Source organism: Tursiops truncatus, chromosome 2, assembly GCF_011762595.2.
Source record: "Tursiops truncatus isolate mTurTru1 chromosome 2, mTurTru1.mat.Y, whole genome shotgun sequence".
Lineage (NCBI taxonomy): Eukaryota > Metazoa > Chordata > Mammalia > Artiodactyla > Delphinidae > Tursiops > Tursiops truncatus.
Genome location: NC_047035.1, coordinates 93496809 through 93516808, shown reverse-complemented (window position 1 = coordinate 93516808; position 20000 = coordinate 93496809). Strand labels below are relative to the sequence as shown.

The window sequence follows — 20000 nt, the reverse complement described above, 5'->3', positions numbered from 1 at the left end:
TTACTAGGTAAAACCCAGCCAAAGTCTGTTGCAGAGACATTGCAAGTCTTGGGAACTTAGAGCACTTTCCAAGAGAAGGTAATCCTTGGAGTGGTCACCTGGGACCAGGAACTGAATGGAATGGTTGCTCTTTCCTTTACACAAGGCTATTCATTCTAAGTCTCTTCAACAAACCACCATTCCTGAAACTCTCTTCTGAGAGTATAGGTATTGGAAAACCTTAAATAAAACCTGAAAATAAAGACTCAACATTCCGTTGCGGAAAAACACAGCAGAGGGGAGTGGCCAAGATTGATGGAGTAGGAAGACCCTGAGCTCACCTCCTTCCATGGGCACTCCAAAATTGTAAATATTTACAGAGCAACTATCCATGAAAGTGATCTAAAGGCTAGTAGAAAAGATCTCTACAGCTAAAGATATAAAGAAGGAACTATAATAGGACAGGTAAGAGGGGCATATATGGAGCATAGTCAAGACCCATACCACCAGGTAGGTGACCCACCAACAGGAGGATAATTACAATTGCAGAGGTGCCCCCCAATAAACCAGTGGTCTGGGGCTCACACTGGACTCCCCAGCCTGGAGTGGGGGTGGAGGTCCTACACTGGGAAGACAAGCCTCCAGAACATTTGGCTTTGAAGGCAAGTAGGGCTTGCTTTCAGGTGACCCAGAGGGCTGTGGGAAATAGAGACTCCACTCTTAAAAGAGTGCACACAAAGCCTCACATGCCCTAGGACCAAGGGCAGAAGCAGTAATTTGAAAGGAGCTTGGGTCAGACCCAATGGCTGATCTTGGAGAGCCTCCTAGAAAGGCAGGAGGCAACTGAACCTCAACCTGGGGATGAAGACACCAGCAGCAGCCATTTTGGGGAGCACATCCCACCACAAGGACGCTGGTGCTGGTAAGCACAATTTTGGAATCCTCCCTCTAGCTTATTAGCACCAGGACCTGGCCCATCCCCACTAGCGCATTGGCACTAGTCCTGGAACCTCCCAGGCCAGGAAGCTAGCTGGGTGGGGACACAGCCTCACCTACCAGCAGGCCGGCAGCCCTAGGAACCCCTGAGCCTCTAGCCACCCTGGGATCTGGCCCTACCCACAAATGAGCTGGCACTAGCCCTGGACCCAGCTTCACTCATCAGGGAGGCACCAGCCCTGGGATCCCTTGGGCCCCAGCCCTGCCCATCTACAGGCCAACATCAACTCTGGGACCCCTGGGGCCCTGCAGCTAGAGACCCCAGAACCCATCTCTGCCCACCAGTGAGCTGGCAGTAACTCAGGACCTGGCTTCACCCACCAGTGGGTGCACACCAGCCTTAGGACCCCCTGGGCCACAGCCCTGGGACCACCAAGGCCCTGAAGCCAGCTGTGTCAGGATCCAGTGTACTCACCAAGGGGCCAACACCAGCTATGGGACCCCTGGGCCTATAGCCAGAGAACCCAGGACCTGGCTCTGCCCATCAGTGGGATGGCAGTAGCTCCAGGACCTGGCCTCACTAGTGGGTGGGCACCAGCCCTGGGAAACCTTGTGCCTGAGCCCCACCCACCAGCTGGCAAAACAACAACTCCAGGATCACAGCAGCCCCACAGCCAGCCATGTCAAGACCCAGCCTACCCACCAGCAGGCAGGCACCACCTCAGGATGTCCGGGCCCTGGCCCTGGCCAACAGCAGACCTACAGCAGCTCCAGATCACCTTGAGCTCCTCAGCCAGGCATGTCAGGATTTGGCTATAAAATATATGTCAAAAACAATAAATTTTGAGGGGAGGGAGAAAATGCAGAGTTGTTAAAAGGCATTCAAGCCTTTAAAAAATCAGCAACTTAGGGCTTCCCTGGTGGCACAGTGGTTGAGAGTCCGCCTACCGATGCAGGGGACACGGGTTCGTGCCCTGGTCTGGGAAGATCCCACATGCCACGGAGCGGCTGGGCCCGTGAGCCATGGCCGCTGAGCCTGCGCATCCGGAGCCTGTGCGCCACAACGGGAGAGACCACAACAGTGAGAGGCCCGTGTACCGCAAAAATAAATAAATAAATAAATAAATAAATAAATATTTATGGGCTTCCCTGGTGGCGCAGTGGTTGAGAGTCCGCCTGCCGATGCAGGGGACACGGGTTCATGCCCTGGTCTGGGAAGATCCCACATGCCGCGGAGCGGCTGGGCCCGTGAGCCATGGCTGCTGAGCCTGCGCGTCCTGAGCCTGTGCTCTGCAATGGGAGAGGCCACAGCAGTAAGAGGCCTGTGTACCGCAAAAAAAATCAGCAACTTAAAATGACTTTATATATATATATATATATATATATATTTAAATATAAAACCATATACAAACCTTTTCATAACCACAAACTAAACATCTATAATAGATACACACAGAAAAAAGAGGAAGGTATCCACACATAACACTAAAATTAGCCATTAAATCACAAGGGAATAGAGCAAAAGAAGGAACCAAAAAAAACAAAACAAAAAAAAACAAGCCAAAGAGAATTAACAAAATAGCAATAAGTACATACCAATGAATAATTATTTTTTTATCTTTTTTTTTTTTGGCTGTGCTGCGCAGTATGTGGGATCTCAGTTCTCCAACCAGGGATCAAACCTTTGACCCCAGCAGTGGAAGCACGGAGTCTTAACCACTGGACCGCCAGGGAAGTCCCCATTTTTTTTTTAAAATAATTACTTTAAGTGTAAGTCGACTAACTGCTCCAATCAAAAGACACAGAATGGCTGAGTGGATATGAAAACAAGACCCATATATATGCTGCCTACAAGAAACTCATTTCAGATCTAAAGAAACACACAGACTGAAAGTGAGGGGATGGAAAAAGATATTTCATGCAAATGGGAAAGAAAAAGAAAGCAAGTGCTTATATCAGACAAAATAGACTTTAAAATAAAGACAGTTACAAGAGACAAAGAAGGACATTACATAATGATCAAGGAATCGATCTAACAATAAGTCATAACAATTAGAGATGTATATGTACCCAACATGGGAGCACCTAAATACATAAAGTGAAATATTAACAGACATAAAGAGAGAAATTGACAGTAATACAATAATAGTAGAGGACTTTAACACCCCACTTACATCAATGGACAGATCATCTAGACAGAAAATCAATAAGGAAACACTGGCTATAAATGACACATTACACCAGAATAACTTAACAGATATATAGAACAGTCCATCAAAAAGCAGCAGAACACACATTCTTTTCTAGTTCATGTGAATCATTCTCTAGGATAGATCACATCCTAGGCTACAAAACAAAGTCTCAGTAAATTTAAGAAGACTGAAATCAAATCATGTATCTTTTCCCACCACAAAGCTATGAGAATAGAAATCAACTACAAAGAAAAAACTGCAAAAAAAGCAATATAGGGCTTCCCTGGTGGTGCAGTGGTTGAGAGTCCGCCTGCCGATGCAGGGGACACAGGTTCGTGCCCTGGTCCGGGAGGATCCCACATGCCACGGACCGGCTGGGCCCATGAACCATGGCCGCTGAGCCTGCGCGTCTGGAGCCTGTGCTCTGCAATGGGAGAGGCCACAACAGTGAGACGCCCACGTACCGCAAAAAACAAAACAAACAAAAAAAACCACCACAATATAGAGGCTAAACAATATGCTACTAAACAACCAATGGGTCACTGAAGAAATCAAAGAGGAAATTTAAAGAATACCTGGAAACAAAGGAAAATGAAAACAGAAAGGAATCATGAAAACAGAGCAGAAATGAAAGAAATAGAGACTAAAAAAAAAAGAAAATATCAATAAAACTAAGAGCTGGTTCTTTGAAAAGATAAACAAAATTGGAAAATCTTTAGCCAGACTCATCAAGAACAAAGAGGGCCCAAATCAATAAATCATAAAAAGAAGTTAAAACCGACACCACAGAAATACATAGGAACATAAGAGATTACTACCAACAATTATATGTCAGTAAGATAGACAACCTAGAAGAAATTAACAAATTCCTAGAAATGTACAATCTCCCAAGAGTGAATCAGGAAGAAATACAAAATATGAGCAGACCAATTACCATTAATGAAATTGAATCAGAAAAAAAAAAACTCCCAACAAACAAAAGTCCAGGACCAGATGGCTTCATAGGTGAATTCTACCGAAGAGTTAGAAGATAGTTAACACTCATTCTTCTCAAATTATTCCAAAACTTTTCAGAGGAAGAAACACTTCCAAACTCATTCTACAAGGCCAGCATCACCCTGATATCAAAACCAGACAAAGATAACACAGAAAAAGAATATTACAGTCCAATATCACTGATGAACATAGATGTAAAAATCCTCAACAAAATATTGGCAAACCAAAGTCAACAATACGTTAAAAGGATCGTACGTCATGATCAATTGGGATTTATCCCAGGGATGTAAAGATGGTTCCATATCTGCAGATCAATCCATTTGATTCACCACCTTACCAAACTGAAGAATAAAAATCATAAGATCATCTCCATAGAAGCAAAAAATCTTCTGACAGAATTCAACATCCATTTATAATAAAAACTCTCAACAAAGTGAGAATAGAGGGACCATAACTCAACATAATAGGCCATATATGACAAGCCCACAGCTAACAACATACTCAGTGTTGAAAAGCTGAAATATTCTTCTCTAAGATCAGGAACAAGACAAGGATGCCCACTCTTACCACTTTTATTCAATATAGTTTTGGAAGTCCTAGCCACAGCAATCAGAGGAGAAAAAGAAATAAAAGGAATCCACATTAGAATGGGAGAAGTAAGACTGTCACCGTTTGCTGATGACTTGACACTACACATAGAAAATCCTAAAGACACCACCAAAAAACCAAAAAAAAAAAAAAAACAAAAAAAACTAGGGCTCAACAATGAATTCAGTGAAGTTGCAGGAGACTTCTGCAAGAAATCTGCAGAAATCTGTTGCACATCTATATACTAAAAAGAAACTAACAGAAAGAGAAAATTTAAAAAGCAATCCCATTCACAATCACATCAAAAAGAATAAAATACCTGGGAATAAATCTGACTAAGGAGGTAAAAGACCTATACTTGGAAAAGTATAAGACACCAATGAAAGGAACTGAAGATGACACAAACAGATGGAAAGCTATATTGTGCTCATGGATTGGAAGAGCTAATAATGTTAAAATGATCATACTACCCAAGGCAATCTACAGATTCAATACCAGCTAGAAGGGTGGGATAGGGAGGGTGGGAGGGAGGGAGATACAAGAGGGAAGAGATATGAGGATATATGTATATGTATAACTGATTCACTTTGTTATAAAGCAGAAACTAACACACCATTGTAAAGCAATTATACTCCAATAAATTGTTAAAAATAAAATAATAAAAAATAAATTAAAAAACAAAAAAACCCACACCCATAACATTCTTCAAAGAACAAGAACAAGTAATTCTAAAATTTGTATGGAAACAAAAAAGACCCAGAACAGCCAAGACTATCTATCTTAAGAAAGAAGAACAAAACAGGAGGTATCCCACTCCCTGATTTGAAACTATACTACAAAGCTATAGTCATCAAACTAGTATGGTACTGGTACAAAAAACAGACACATAGATCAATGGAACAGAATGGAGAGTGCAGAAATGACTCACACTCATATGGGCAATTAAGCTACAACAAAGAACAAAGAATATACAATGGGGGAAAAGACAGCCCCTTCAATAAATGGTATTGAGAAAACCAGACAGCTACATGCAAAAGAATCAAACTGGACTACTTTCTCACACCATATACAAAAATAAATTTAAATGGATTAAAGACTTCAAAGTAAGACCTGAAACCATAAAACTTTTAGAAGAAAACACAGACAATAAACTCTTTTACATCAGTTTTAGCAGTATTTGGGGGGATATGTCTCCTCAGGCAAGGAAAACAAGAGCAAACATAAATAAATGGGACTACAGCAAAAAATCTTTGGTACAGCTAAGGAAACTATCAGCAAAATGATCACCTACTGAATGGAAGAAGATATTTTCAAATGACATATCCAACAAAGGTTAATCTTCAAAATATACAAAGAACACATATAATTCAACATCAAAAACACAAACAACCCAATTTTAAAATGGACAGAGGACCTGAATAGACATTTTTCCAAAGAAAACATACAGATGGCCAACAGGCACATGAAAAGATGCTCAACATCTCTAATAATCCAGGAAATACAAATCAAAATCACAATGAGATATCACCTCACACCAGTCAGAATGGCTATCATCAAAAAGAGAACAAATAAATATTGGTGGGGACGTGGAGAAAAAGGAACCCTTGTGCACTGTTGGTGGGAATGTAAATTGTTGCAGCCACTATGGAAAAAAGTATGAGGGTTCCTCAAAAAATTAAAAATAGAAATACCTGTGACCCAGCAATTCCACTTCTGGGTATTTATGGAAGAAAATGAAAACACTAATTCAAAAAGATATATGCACCCATATGTTTATTGCTGAATTACTTACAATAGCCAAGATATGGAAGCAACCTAAGGGCTCATCAACAGATGAACGGATAAAGAAGATGTGGGGTGTGTGTGTGTGTGTGTGTGTGTGTGTGTGTGTGTGTGTGTGTGTATAATGGAATACTACTCAGCCATAAAGAAGAATGAACTATTACCATTGGTGACAACATAGATGGACCTAGAGGGCATTATGCTAAGTGAAATAAGTTTGACAGAGAAACACAAATACTATATGATTTCACTTATATGCGGAATTTAAAAACCAAAACAAATGTAACGAAACAGAAAGAAAGTCATAGGTACAGAGAAAAGACAGGTGATTGCCAGAGGGGAGGGGTCTGGGGGAGGAAAAATATAGGTGAAGGAGATTAAGAGGTACAAGTAAGTGAATTATGGGTATGAAATGTACAGTGTGGGAATATAGTCAATAATTATGTAATATCTTTCTATGGTGACAAATAACAGCTAGATTTACCATGGTGATTATTTTGAAATGTATAAAAATATCAAATCACTATGCTGTGTACCAGAAACCAACATAGTGTTGTAGGTCAATTATACCTCAAAAACAAACAAACTCATAGAAAAAGAAATCAAACTTGTGGCTACCAGAGGCAGGGGGTGGAGGGATGCGGAATTAAATGAAGGTGGTGAAAAGGTACAAACTTCCGGTTATAAGATAAATAAGTACGAGGGATGATAAAGTACAATACAATAAAGATAACTGGGAGGGAGACGCAAGAGGGAGGAGATATGGGGATATATGTATACGTATAGCTGATTCACTTTGTTATAAAGCAGAAATTAACACACCATTGTAAAGCAATTATACGCCAATAAAGATGTTTAAAAAAAGATAATTAACACTGCTGCATCTTATATGTGATAATTGTTAAGAGAGTAAATCCTAAGTGTTCTCATCACAAGAAAAAATTTTTTTTTCTATTTCTTTAATGTTATATCTGTATGAGATGATGGATGCTCACTAAATCTATTTTGATAATCATTTCAGGATGTATGTAAGTCAAATCATTATGTTGTACACCTTAAACTTATACACTGCTGTATGTCAATTACATCTAAATAAAGCAGAAAAAAATACGCTTTCAAAAAAAAAAAAAAAAAAAGAAGAGAAAACCACATCAGAATCAGCAAATCAAACTGAAAAATGTCCTGCACAGGACACCAGCTGTTGTAGGGAGCTCGGTTGCTGAGTGGCACCTGAGCCTACTGCTGGTGGCATCTACTATGTCCTCTCTTTTCCTCCTGCTTCCCCACTTCTTTTTTCTTCCTCTCCTTTTATTCTTCCTCTCCTATTCTTCTTTCCTACTACCTCTGTCATAGGCCCATGTGCACTGCTTCATCAAGTCCATGGTGCAAGATTTAAGCTTCATCAAAGCCAATAAGAAAAGATTGTCCTGAGTGAATCATGTTGAATTCAACAGACAACCTGAGAATGCCTCAGTGATGCCCATGAAACACCTTCTTACTGAAGAAGCTTACCCTTTGGGGGAAGTAATTTTGAGCAAGGAAGAATATTGGGGAATGCTTTTTTAAAAAATTTATTTGGCTTGAAGGGAAAAAGATTGTCTAAACAAAATCTGCTGATGAAGTCATAGAATGACTCCACCTCTGGAATGAGCTTCATTTTCATGTATTTTGGTAAGAAATTTGGCTCTCAAGGGAATTCAGTCACTCTACCCACTCAAGGGCAAGATGATAAGGTTCTATCAGACCAAGCGTCTAAAGGAACCTGAGACTCTACCAAGGTCAGAAATGCTGCACTTCAAGCCAAAAGATCTGTCTTGGGCTTGCTTGTTTTGACTTGTAACTATAAATTTGTCTTGTCTAAGTGTCCAATCACATTATAAAACAGAACGCCCATCTCTACAGTACAGCATCCTCTGAAGTAAGAGGTGTCGTAAATGTACATTTTGGAGGATTCTCTAATTTTTCTGACCCTCTGATTTCCACAGGACTTTAAGTTGCTTCTCCTGAGTTCAAGCAACGCAAGATGGTTTTGGAAGTGCTGAACCCAAGGCATTATAACATCACCAGCATGGTGACCGAAGTTGCGCCTGTTGCCAGCATTGCAATCCTGCTGCTCACTGGCTTTCTTCTCTTGGTTTGGAATTATGAGGACACATCCTCAATACCAGGTAAGTCAGTCATTTATTTCTGTACCTAAGAAGACTGTTTTCTTGGGCTTTTGATCCATGAGGGTAAAGGAAATTTTGCAAAACGATGAAGAGCAAACTTGGGAAGATGGCTGAAGCCCACGGCACATAAGCAAATGAGGACTCAGGTGAAAAAATTTTAGCGAATTATCTGCACATGTTTATTGAAATCATTAAAACAATATCTTACATAACCCCTTCCAGTCTCCACTTTGCTTTGGTAGAATAGACTTGGCACTAGTATCCTTTAAAGTAAGTTTAAGATGGAGTGGAGCAAGGTAAAATTCCAGGATTGTTTTTTTATCTTTTGATTCAAATTCATTCCAGTTTTGCTCTAAAGGTGAAAAAGTCTCTGGAATGCCTTCTATACAGCTTTCTGTCTCCCTCCCACTTTACCTCATCCATGTCCTTTGCCCTCTCTCTTTTTTGAACTTATTCCTTCTCTTTATCCCATTCTTCATTTTTCTTTTATTCTTGGGCATGGTGGTGATGTTGGTGCCACCATGAGGGCTGGATGGGACCTGGACAGCGGGAGAAAATTGAGGACCACTATAGTTCCCTTGAAAACCTAAAAAAAACTTCCACAAGCTCTGTGGATCAATCAAAAGTAGAGTATAATATAATTATCCAGATAATTCCAGTAGAAACCCCATCACTCCACACTACCAGATTAACTCAGAATTCTCAGAAATATCAGACGGTTTTTTAGTTTTCAGGGAAAACTCCTCATAGCAGGCATCTGTCCCCAGTTCCATAAGATATCCATAAGATATCCGATAAGGCTTTATTTCAAGAGCAGAGTCATTACACACTTTCAAGCGTCGTGGGCCTCTTCCCAGAGTGACGTCGAGTGGGAGTGTGGCACTGCTGCAAAGTGCCCTGGGTCTGGATTCTCTATCGTTTTCCAGAGAACTGACTGTCTCTCTGCCCAATTCAGCCTGGTATTTTAGTTTACTTTAAGGCCCAATGGAATGGAATGTTTAGTTTGTTTTGTTCTCTACTCCTGATGGGGGTCTGAAGGAAGACTGTTCCACAGTCTTTTAACTTGAACCCCTTCCCCACCACTGCTCCTTCCTCACTGGATTTCTCCTCCCCCAGTGGGCACCCAAGTCAGGGTCCATGAAAGGTGGAGGTGAGGGAGGAGGTATTTTTTAACAACTCCCCCCAGATGTTTATGATGCAGGTGATGGTAGAACTCCCTTGGACCTTTGGGGAGGGGCAAACACAAGAACTGGCATCCTTGAAGCCCTGGACCAGGAGCCTAGGTGGTAGCTCACTCTGTCCACCACCTCTGGGCTGGGGACATCATGCTGTCATATACTGATAGTCTATGACACTATTACATAGTCCTGTGGTTCTCAGCCCTGCCTGAGGAGGATCCCCATGTGGGTTTTTGTTTTTTTAACATCTTCCCAGGTGGCTTTCCTGAACATTCAGGGTTGAGAGCCACTGAATGGAGCCCAACCCGTTCATTTGACAGAAGGGGAAACTGAGCCTCAGAGAAGAGCTCTGCCTTGCCCAGGCAAACCATTGTGACAAGTACGAGTAACTGTGGAGTTCAAACTCCTCATTTCATGGGGGAGGGGTTAAAGCCACAGAAGGGAGATGGCTTGCCAGCATCTCAACTGGAAGGAAAGTGGCAATAGGGGGAGCAGGGGAACCACCAGGAAGACCTAAATCCCAGGTAGATGATCATTTTGCTACCAGGGAGCTTCTAGTTCCATGCTTTCCTTGGGAAAATGTGAGGTCTGGTCAGAACCTTCTAGCTCTAGAAACCTCTGGCCCAGGCTGAGATCCCGCGACTCCTGGTTGGGGAAGGGAAGGTGAGGACACTGGCCTTGCAGGATGGGTCTTGCTGACCAATACTTCTGAACTCCTTTTGCCAGATCCCTCCAATCACTGGCTCTCTGGATTCTTAGCTTTATACATATGGGGAATCTCAGGGTCAGTGAAGCCAAAGAGTTGAGAGGGTACAATGAGCCAAAGCCCTCTAGTAAGTTACAGTTTTCAAAGCAGTTTCACACCATTTTCTCTTGTGAACCTCTGGGCACTCTGGTGAGTTGAGTGTGTTGATGCCTATTTTACAGATGAAGAAACTAAGACTTAAAGAGGCTAGGTGTCCATAACTAGTAAGTGATGAAACTGGGACTCAAATCTAAGCTCCTGAGAGGCCCTGCATTATCAGGTGATGGGGACAGGGGGGTCGACGAGTGTGCAAAGGTGACACACACAGGCAGAGGACTTAGTGCCAGCGATGGCCGTGAGGGTTCGGAGAGGAAAGAATCATTCCTATTTGGGGGTTTTGTAAGCTTCAATTTGGGGAAACTGACCCAGTTCACTGGTCTCTGCCAGGACTACAGTTACCTGGCACCTGGCAGCTCTCCCTTCCCCAGTGATACAGGGCGATGCCCAACCTTGCACGTGGGTCCTCTCCCCCAGAGGCCCTCTCTGCCCTGGGCACCACATTCTTTATGGGAGCACTGGAAAAAAAGGACATGGCAATAGTCTCCTTTTGCTCATTAAAAATACAGAAAATGCACAAATAAACATGTCATCACAGACAGGACAAGAAGTAGGATGTTAGCAGCATCCTGGAAACTCCTCTTGTGCCTTTTCAATCATACCCTCTCTCATTTCCAGAAGTAAATAACCTTCTATTTCTTAACGATCGCTCCCCTGCTTTTTTTTTTTTTATAGATTTTTCACCTAATTTCATATTCCAAACAACATACTTTAGTTTTGCCTGGTTTTACATGCTTTAGCAATAGAATCCTACATTATTCTTCTGTCTTGCTTTTTTGCTCACTTTTTTGCCTGTGGGTTTCATCCAGGTTGTGGCATGCAGCTGCAGTTCATATGGTATGCAGTTATATGAACACCCCATGGTTTAATCTCCCATTCTACTGTTGATGGACATTTAGGGTGTCTCCAGCTTGGGGCTATTGTGAACAGTGCTGCTATGAACATTCCTGTGCACTGGATTCTCTAGAGTGTACACTCAGCATGGAACGTAACAGCTTCTTGATTAGGACAGAGGGTGGGAGGCCCCAGCTGTTGGCTTCACGGAGGCCATCTCTGCACAAAAATGCAGTGAAGTATTTACTGCTCCTCTGAGGGTGTGCAAGAGACTCCTGTACTCACACATGCCTAGATGAGCATTCCCAAATCTGAGAAGCAGAGAGCAGTGTAATGTGGACACAACCAGAGTATTTCCCTAATATTCTACCAAAATTTCTCCCCCGCCCAGAGCATTCTTCTCTCCAACCGGAAGGTATAAGATATACACGTTAACTGAAAGGATCATATTGTGTGATAATTATTTGATTTTGTGCTTTTTTCACATTCCTTTTCCCTGCCCAGGATCTGATGGGGACCTAGTTATACTTACCATACCATCACGGGTCCCTAAGTTGGAGCTAGTGTCTATACCTAGTAAGATTTCAGGGTTTGTTGGATGAATTAAGTTGAAATACGATTGACTGCTGAAGACTCAAACTCTGATTCTCTTATGGTTAAAACACTCCGGTTCTCAGCCTTAGCAGAGTTCATCACAATCTCCCTTTTTCAATAGATACAGCTCTTCACTGTCATATTTTAAATTTGATTGGCGGTTTCCAAATACTAAGACTTTCCACATAGCAACAAACATTTAGATAAAACATGGAAAGTGCAGCCTTTCATTTGTATGTCTTTGTGCCTCATGGCCATAGTATATGAAGTAAATCTTTGTTGAAAAAGTCTATTCCCAAATAGACTGGTGTTTGACTTCACATGGATTAAATGTATGAGATATAAGATATTTTTCCATTTTATCAAAATGTAAATACACCTAAAATATTCTAAATAAGGATGACATTTAAAACTTCATTCTTTACACATGTCTAATAAATTGTAAAAATTCATTCAGGAAACATTTATTGAGGATCTACAATGTTTCAAGCTGTAAATACAAAGTGTTTTGTTATTATGCATATTTGTATTGATAAAAGGTCAGTATGTCATTAAATTTTAAGGAAATATGTATACAATCAAATCAGCTTATTTCTTTTTGATAACTCAATGAAATTAGTTTAATATAAAGTCAGTCATCTGACTATATAACTGTATAATGTAGTGTTATGAGAACAATCTTAAGATTAAGAACCCTTGATCCAAAGAACTCAAATTCTTATATTGGTGCTATAAACATTAACAAAGAACTTTAAAGACAAAAGAACCTGGTAGTATTTGTTACATTAATCCTGCTAACGCAAAGTTAAGGAGTAAACCCTGTTTGCCAAATTTGGGACTGAACTTCCACTTTAGATGAGTCATGCAAAAAGTCAGATTATCTAAGGAGTTCACTGGTGGCCTAATGGTTAGGATCCCTAGCTTTCACTGCCATGGCCCACGTTCAGTCAGGGAACTGAGATCCTGCAAGCCATGCTGCACAGCCAAAGAAAACAAAACAAAACAAAAATTTAGATTATCTAAATTATTATAGCTCTGTACTGTCTCAGACAGTTGTGTGAGTTTTGGCTCCAGGACTATTTCACTGACAGAATGGAATTAAAGGAGTAAGATACAGAAATGGTATAACTTTACAATGAAACTCCTAAAACCATTCCAACAAGCTTCTGACGAACTTTTCACCACCACCACTAAAATCAAGCTACCAAGTTTGTTCTCTGATACAAGCAACAGCAACTCCCCTGGCTGCTCACCAGATTCACAGTCTTCACAATTCTGTCATCATCTGCGTCAGCAAGGGTGTAAGGGCCACGGCTCTTCACTAAAACCACATCACTGGACTCAGACTCTGGTCTAGACACAGATCAGACACACTGCCTCATTCTTCAGTGCTTAGCTTTATTTAGTCTAATGAGATTTAGCTTAAGATTCTCTTCTTAAACCAAATCCTTTTTTAAGGAAATAAAAAAGGAATGCATGCTTTTTATTTTTTAAACCCCACATTTGTTTACTTATTTATTTTTAGCTGTGTTGGGTCTTCGTTTCTGTGCGAGGGCTTTCTCTAGTTGTGGCAAGCGGGGGCCACTCTTCATCGCAACATGCGGGCCTCTCACTATCACGGCCTCTCTTGTTGCAGAGCACAGGCTCCAGATGCGCAGGCTCAGTAGTTGTGGCTCACGGGCCTAGTTGCTCCGCGGCATGTGGGATCCTCCCAGACCAGGGCTCGAACCCGTGTTCCCTGCATTAGCAGGCAGATTCTCAACCACTGTGCCACCAGGGAAGCCCCAGGAATGCATGCTTTTTGTTTGGACATTGTCTTTGCAGGCCATGTTTCTCACAGTTAAAAAGATGACACCAAAACCACAAATTAACTCAAATCCACCCACTCCATTGACTGGTGCTTTCAAACCCAGTTTTCAGCCAAAACTAGCAGCCAGACAGATCTGTCAACTTGTCACTTGTCCTGGCTTCCATGCCTGTTACCAGAGGGACTGATCGACTTGTATTTGAAACCCATAGACACCGTTTAACACAGCAAGAATAGACTAGACACCTATTCCAGTTTGTTCAGACAGAAGTGATTGAGACCAAATGGAACTGGTGTGGTGTCAACTGGACAACTTTTTACTCATAGAGCTGTGAAGAGCCTCATGTTAACTTGTGTTGTGGTTTTAATCATTTTGTGTACGTGATTCACCTCTATACATCAGAAGATGTAAAAGGACATGTAGATATAAAGGAATAAGAACAACAGTAATTTAAAGTACTTTGTCTTTTTGGTGCTACGGAAATACTGATTGTAATCTGATGACTTTCCTAGGTCCTGGCTATTTTCTGGGAATTGGGCCCCTCATTTCCCACTGCAGGTTCCTCTGGATGGGGATCGGCAGTACCTGCAATTACTACAACAAGACGTATGGTGAATTCGTGAGAGTCTGGATATGTGGAGAGGAAACCCTCATTATTAGCAAGTAAGTCTGTTAATAATCAGTGACATATTTTAAAAATCAAGGCTGGGATATTTCCTATTAAAAATCAAACTTATTTTGATATTTTGCCATCTTTGTTTCCAAAGTTATGTTTTCATTACTTAAATAAAGGTGAGTGATTCCCAGGTAAAAATCTAACATTTGAGACAAGTAGAATAATTGGGTCTTGTTTGAAGCCAGAGGTACATATAAAGAACTCTGGGAAGACTGAAAATTATTCAAAATCTCTCTGAGCAGTGAATGTGGAAACTCAGAATACAGGTGATTTGGTTCTGACAAAACACACTTGAGGGAGAGGTATTATCTTTTATGCTTTCCTATTTCCTAAGATTTTGGTCTTAGCTGTACAAGTAAGCATCAAAACAAACAAACAAGCAATAATAGCAACAACAACAAAAAACACCTGAGGAAAAAAATTCTGACTGTATCAATTCGCTGATGTGTTTCTAATGCCAGGCTACTGAGAAACTCTGGGAGGATAGACAGCAGATGAAGAAGCCATTCATACTCTGCTCTCCTATTGGTGACTGTGTGCCAGTGTCCTTGCTGAGTGATTTTATATAAATTAGGAACAATATTGCCTATTAAAAGAAATGGTATTCTCCTGCTCCCCATACACTTAATATTTTCCAGATAACTTTAGCAGACTGAATTTACTCCAGGGTTAACAAAATACGCATTGACTAAAGAACTAGCTTTGTGAAATATTAGTTTTCTTACTGATTGATCATGGAAAATGAACAGTTTATAAGAGAGCACATATCATAGATGTTCAGCTATCTTTGCTAGATTTTTAGCAAAGCTATCTGCCAAAATGTCTCATTAATGAGTTTTTACATTTATAATCCCTGACAGAGATTTACCCACAAACTAAGACTGACCAGGGTGTTTTACTGATTTATTAGAATTGTTTCTTCAGATACACAGACTATTGCCCAGAAGTAAGTGAAGCATTTCTGGAAACTGCATTGATTTTTTTTTTCAGGCCATGATGATATACATCATTTTTGAAACTACCATGGTGAACTCAAAGCCCAATTCTTTGAACCAAATACTTGAAAGAAGGGAGCAGGGGAGAAAAAACATGTTATCCTTCCAAATATTTCTACCTATCCAAGAATGTTATTTTCAACCAAACTAATATCTCGGTTTTTGCCTGGTTTTTTTTTTTCATTTCACTCAGTTTGGTGGTGTAAAATTTTGAAGAGTAGCTAAGGCAGACCGTGTTACACATCTAACCATAAATGGCTTCAGGTGGAAATGTCATTTCATTGGGTTCACAGTGAAACACCCCAGTGCAGCAGTTCTCAGACGGTGGCCCCCAACCAGCAGCATCCACGTATCTGGGAACTTGTGAGAAATGCCCATCCTTGGGTCCCACCCTGACCCACTAAATAAGAAAATCTGGGGGCAGGGCCCAGCGATCTGTTTCCACGAGCCCTCCAGGTGATTCTGAGGCACACTCCAGTTTCAGATCCACTGCTCTAATGGCAAGGCCAGAGTTACTCTTGGATTTTACTTCTCTTGGTCTATGGAGCTCTGCCTAGCCAAATTTAAGTGAATTTGATATGCTCTCATTTTCAAAATCAACACTTTACTCACTTGTGCAACTGACTAGAGCCTCAAAAATGTCCTGGAACAGATGGCGATTGGGCTTGGAGGACTGGGACACTGCCTTCTGCTCTTTGATCCCCCAGCACAGCAAGTTGCCTTCCAGCCCTCCTCAAGTCAGTGTCTGCCTTCCCTGTCACCCCTTTCCCTCAGATACAGGCAAAGGGACCTGCAGGATATTCATCTAAAAGGATCACGCCTGCAGCTCAGTATCTAGAGCAGCGCTTCTCACCCGGGCTGCACATTAAAGTCACCCAGGGAGCTGTTCAAAACCCCACTGCCCAGGCCACAACCCAACTGTTAGAGTCTCTTGATGGGGTAGACCCAGGCATCGGTAGTGTTTAGAACCCCAGGTGATTCCAATGTGCTGCAGAGCTTGAGGGAGGAGAGAAAGTAAGAAGCTTCTGGGGCAGGGGGCCTTTCCCTGGGGTTGGGGAAACACCTAAGCAGGTTGGAGGGGTTTTGTGTAACTTTCTTACCCCTAAGTGTAGCTCAGGTGCTGGGAGTGCAAGACTAGACCTGGAGGGAAGAATGAAGCATGTGAGAAAGGACCAGAGGACCAGGACAGAAATTGCTCTTAGACACTAGGCACTTAGATCACCAGATAAATTCCCAGGAACCCCAAAGGCAATTCCTGAAACAGGACCCTCGTTACAGCACAGGTGGCATCTGATCACTCTGCTATCTTAGTTAGGGAAGTGACCTTAGCCACCCTGACAGGGTCAGGTGCTGATTCACGCTGAGGACCTGGACAACAACCCACCCTGCCCTTCCCCCAGCTCTCCCAGTTCTTTCCCTGTTCTGTCCTCATAGGCTTTTCTCTGGTTGGAGTCTGTGTTCTCTATAACTGCCTCTGAGCCGCTCAATTTTGTTGTTAAGCGCTGAGCTCCCCGCGGGAATAGGACATGTTTGTCCCCATCTCCTTCCCTTGTCTGCTCTTCAGGTCCTTCCAGAACTACCGGTACCTCTTGAAAAGACTCCATTGGACCTCAGAAAGCCTTTTCTTTTTCTTTGAATAGTTTGCCAGATTTTTTCTCTTTTGAAAAGTTTGACATCTGTAGTCATTACAACTGTGCTGAGATTATGCCCCAACTTTCAAGTCAGCCGAGTTCTGAAGTCGGGGGAGCTGCAGAACTTCGGGGGGCGGGACGTCAGGCACAAGTGCTGCCGGGATTCTGCCCGAGCAACTGGGCGCTCTGGGAGCAGCTCCATCTGATCATCTTAAAGTGCGTAAAGTGTGCAAGATTCCCAGGCGGGGATGCTCTAAATTACTGAGGGTCTACAGACGTTACGCATGATACTTTATGTCGTGTGTATGTATTAGTGTTTGTAATAGTATCAAAAAGGAGAATGTGGGTAGCATCCATAAAGGGGAGACAGAACTTAGCATGCTAACTGGGGTCAAATTTGCACATCAGTTAGCCATTTAAATACTAATTATTGTTATAGTATTTGTATACCTGTTTTAATCATGTATAAATTTACAGGGAATTCATTCATTTATTTTGTAAGCATCCACTATTGAGAATTTATACTAAGCACTGGATGATCCTAATCTATCATAGTCATTATTGGCTCTCCATTAATTCATTAAATAAATATTTATTAAGAACTTATTATGTACAACAGGTTATCATGAACAAATCAGCCCCAAATCCCTGCCCTTGTAGAGGAATATATTGCTACAGTGTTAATACACCGACAATAAAAGGGTAAAACATAGTATAGCAGTAGGGTGAATGACTGTCTTGGTTTACTTGGGACCAGAGGATTTCCCACGTTGTGGGATTTTTAATCTAAAACTCGGATAGACCAGGATGGTTGTCCACACTATTAGCAGGTAGATATGGGCTATACAGAAGATAAGGTGGGTGGAGCAACTTTGCGATGGGGAGAAATCAGGATTCCATTTCAGATATTTTGACTTGACTTGCTTAGTACCGCCGAACGGGAAGTTAAGAAGGAAGGTCAGAAACTAGCAAAGGAGGGTGAGGAGAGCCACACAGAGAAGGGAAAACCAGGAGAGTGCGGTGGTCTGAAAGCCAGGCGAGAATGCATGTCAGGGAGGATGGAATTGTCAACTCTCCAGATAGTGCCACATGACTGGACGGAGATGTGAGCATTGCATTTAGCACCAGGGAGGTCATGGGTGACCTTGATAAGGGCAGTTTCAATGGAGTTCTGGGGGCAAAAGTCTGACCACTGTAGAGAATGGGGAGAGAAGAATTGGAGGCAGCAGGTACAGACACTCTTTTGCCATAAAGGAGGCAGAGAAATGGAACAGAGCTGAAAGGGATGTTTGGTCCAAGGAGTTTTTATTCGTTAATATGACATGTGTGTTTTAATGGGAATGATGAGTTACAGACGAAAGTGTTGATGCAGCAGACAGGAGAAGTGTGCCAGGTGAGATGACAAGGGGGTCCAGGTAACAAGTGGATGCGGCCTTGAAAAGGGACCTGGAAGTTCACCCACAGTAACAGGAGGGAAGGTTGAATATATGGGCACTGATCCTGGTGGTTGGACTTGCAGAGGTTCCAGTTGCTTCTGTTTTCTCAATAAAATAGGAAATGAAGTCTGTAGTTGAAATAAAGGTGAGAAGTACAACACTGGGGGACAGAGGAGACAGGATATAACAGTCATCCAGGAAAGTGAGAGAGTGACTGGACTTGGGAAATGTAGTAGAATTGCCAGCTGCACTAAGGGCTCACTTGAATTTAACTGAGACCTGCCAGTGTGTGTGTGTGTGTGTGTGTGCGTGTGTGTGTGTGTGTGTGCGCGTGTCCATGTGCGTGTATGGTTTTTTCCCTGGCCCCATTCAACTGCCAGGTACAAGCACAGAGTAAGCTAAACTGAGAGCTGGATTTAGCCAGGGTTGAGGTTTTACCAGGCAACTAGGACAAAGTAAGCAGAGGGTCAAGGGACTTGAGGATGCATGGAAGGGAGAGACTCTAATGATCGACAAGAAAATATTTTTCCAACTTTCTAGTAAGAAAAGTTCAAATGAACAGGAAAGTTAGAAGAGCAGTCCTCCCCCCTTTTTCCCCATGACCTTGACCTTCTGAAAAGACCACATCAGTTGCCTTACAGGATGTCCCACATTCCAAATCTCTCTTACTGTCTCATTATGGTGTCATTGAACATATTCTTCTATTCCCGGTATTGCTTATAAACTGAACACTAGGTCTATAGGCTCTATTCGATTCAGGTTAATTGTTGTGTAATAATACGTTCCTGTTAGTCCTAGGCACTTCACATTGCATCACATCAAGAGACCAGGGAAGGTGTTCCCATATTAGAGATACTAAATTTGGTCAGCTTAGGGTGGTAACAGTCAGATCTCTCTGTTACAAAGATTCTTTTTCTCTTGCAGAGACCTCAGTATCAAACCTGGGTAAGGATATTAGAGGGCAAAGGACAGGGAAAATGTGGTAAGATTGATGGAGTGTAAGTCACAAGCACAGAACAGGTCTACACAAGGCAAGTGTTTATAAAATTTTGGTACCAAATATTCCATTGATTGTCTCCCTTGTATTCCTAGTACTCATCAATCTTGAATCTGACCACAGGTGTCTGAGTTCTTTAAACTCAGAATGGGAGGGTGGCTTTTTCTTTACCACCTAAGGACTTACTTCCTGGCTACTTTTCATTTTGAAGAGACAATACGTTTGCCATCGTTGGAGATGTCTTTTGACCTCAGTCACATTTCAAGAAGAATAATGACCCCCAGGGATCAGGCATCTTATACTACCCACTGTTCCTTCTGAGCCTGGGAACTCACTTGGTCTCTCCTC

At 42.0% G+C, this 20000-nt stretch overlaps 1 protein-coding gene and 1 long non-coding RNA gene across 2 annotated transcripts in view; one reads left to right on the top strand and one right to left on the bottom strand.

The window, feature by feature from the left end:
• The first annotated feature begins 8496 nt into the window (after positions 1-8496).
• Positions 8497-20000, top strand: part of LOC101335827 (aromatase) — a 32775-nt gene continuing 21271 nt past the window's right edge. The window contains exons 1-2 of the mRNA XM_033852609.2: positions 8497-8641; positions 14430-14580. Coding sequence (XP_033708500.1) covers positions 8497-8641; positions 14430-14580 — 296 coding nt within the window. The remainder of the gene's footprint in view (positions 8642-14429; positions 14581-20000) is intronic.
• LOC141278015 (uncharacterized) overlaps positions 9072-20000 on the bottom strand; it is a 220635-nt gene continuing 209706 nt past the window's right edge. The window contains exon 6 of the long non-coding RNA XR_012330105.1: positions 9072-9180. This is a non-coding gene — a long non-coding RNA (uncharacterized lncRNA). The remainder of the gene's footprint in view (positions 9181-20000) is intronic.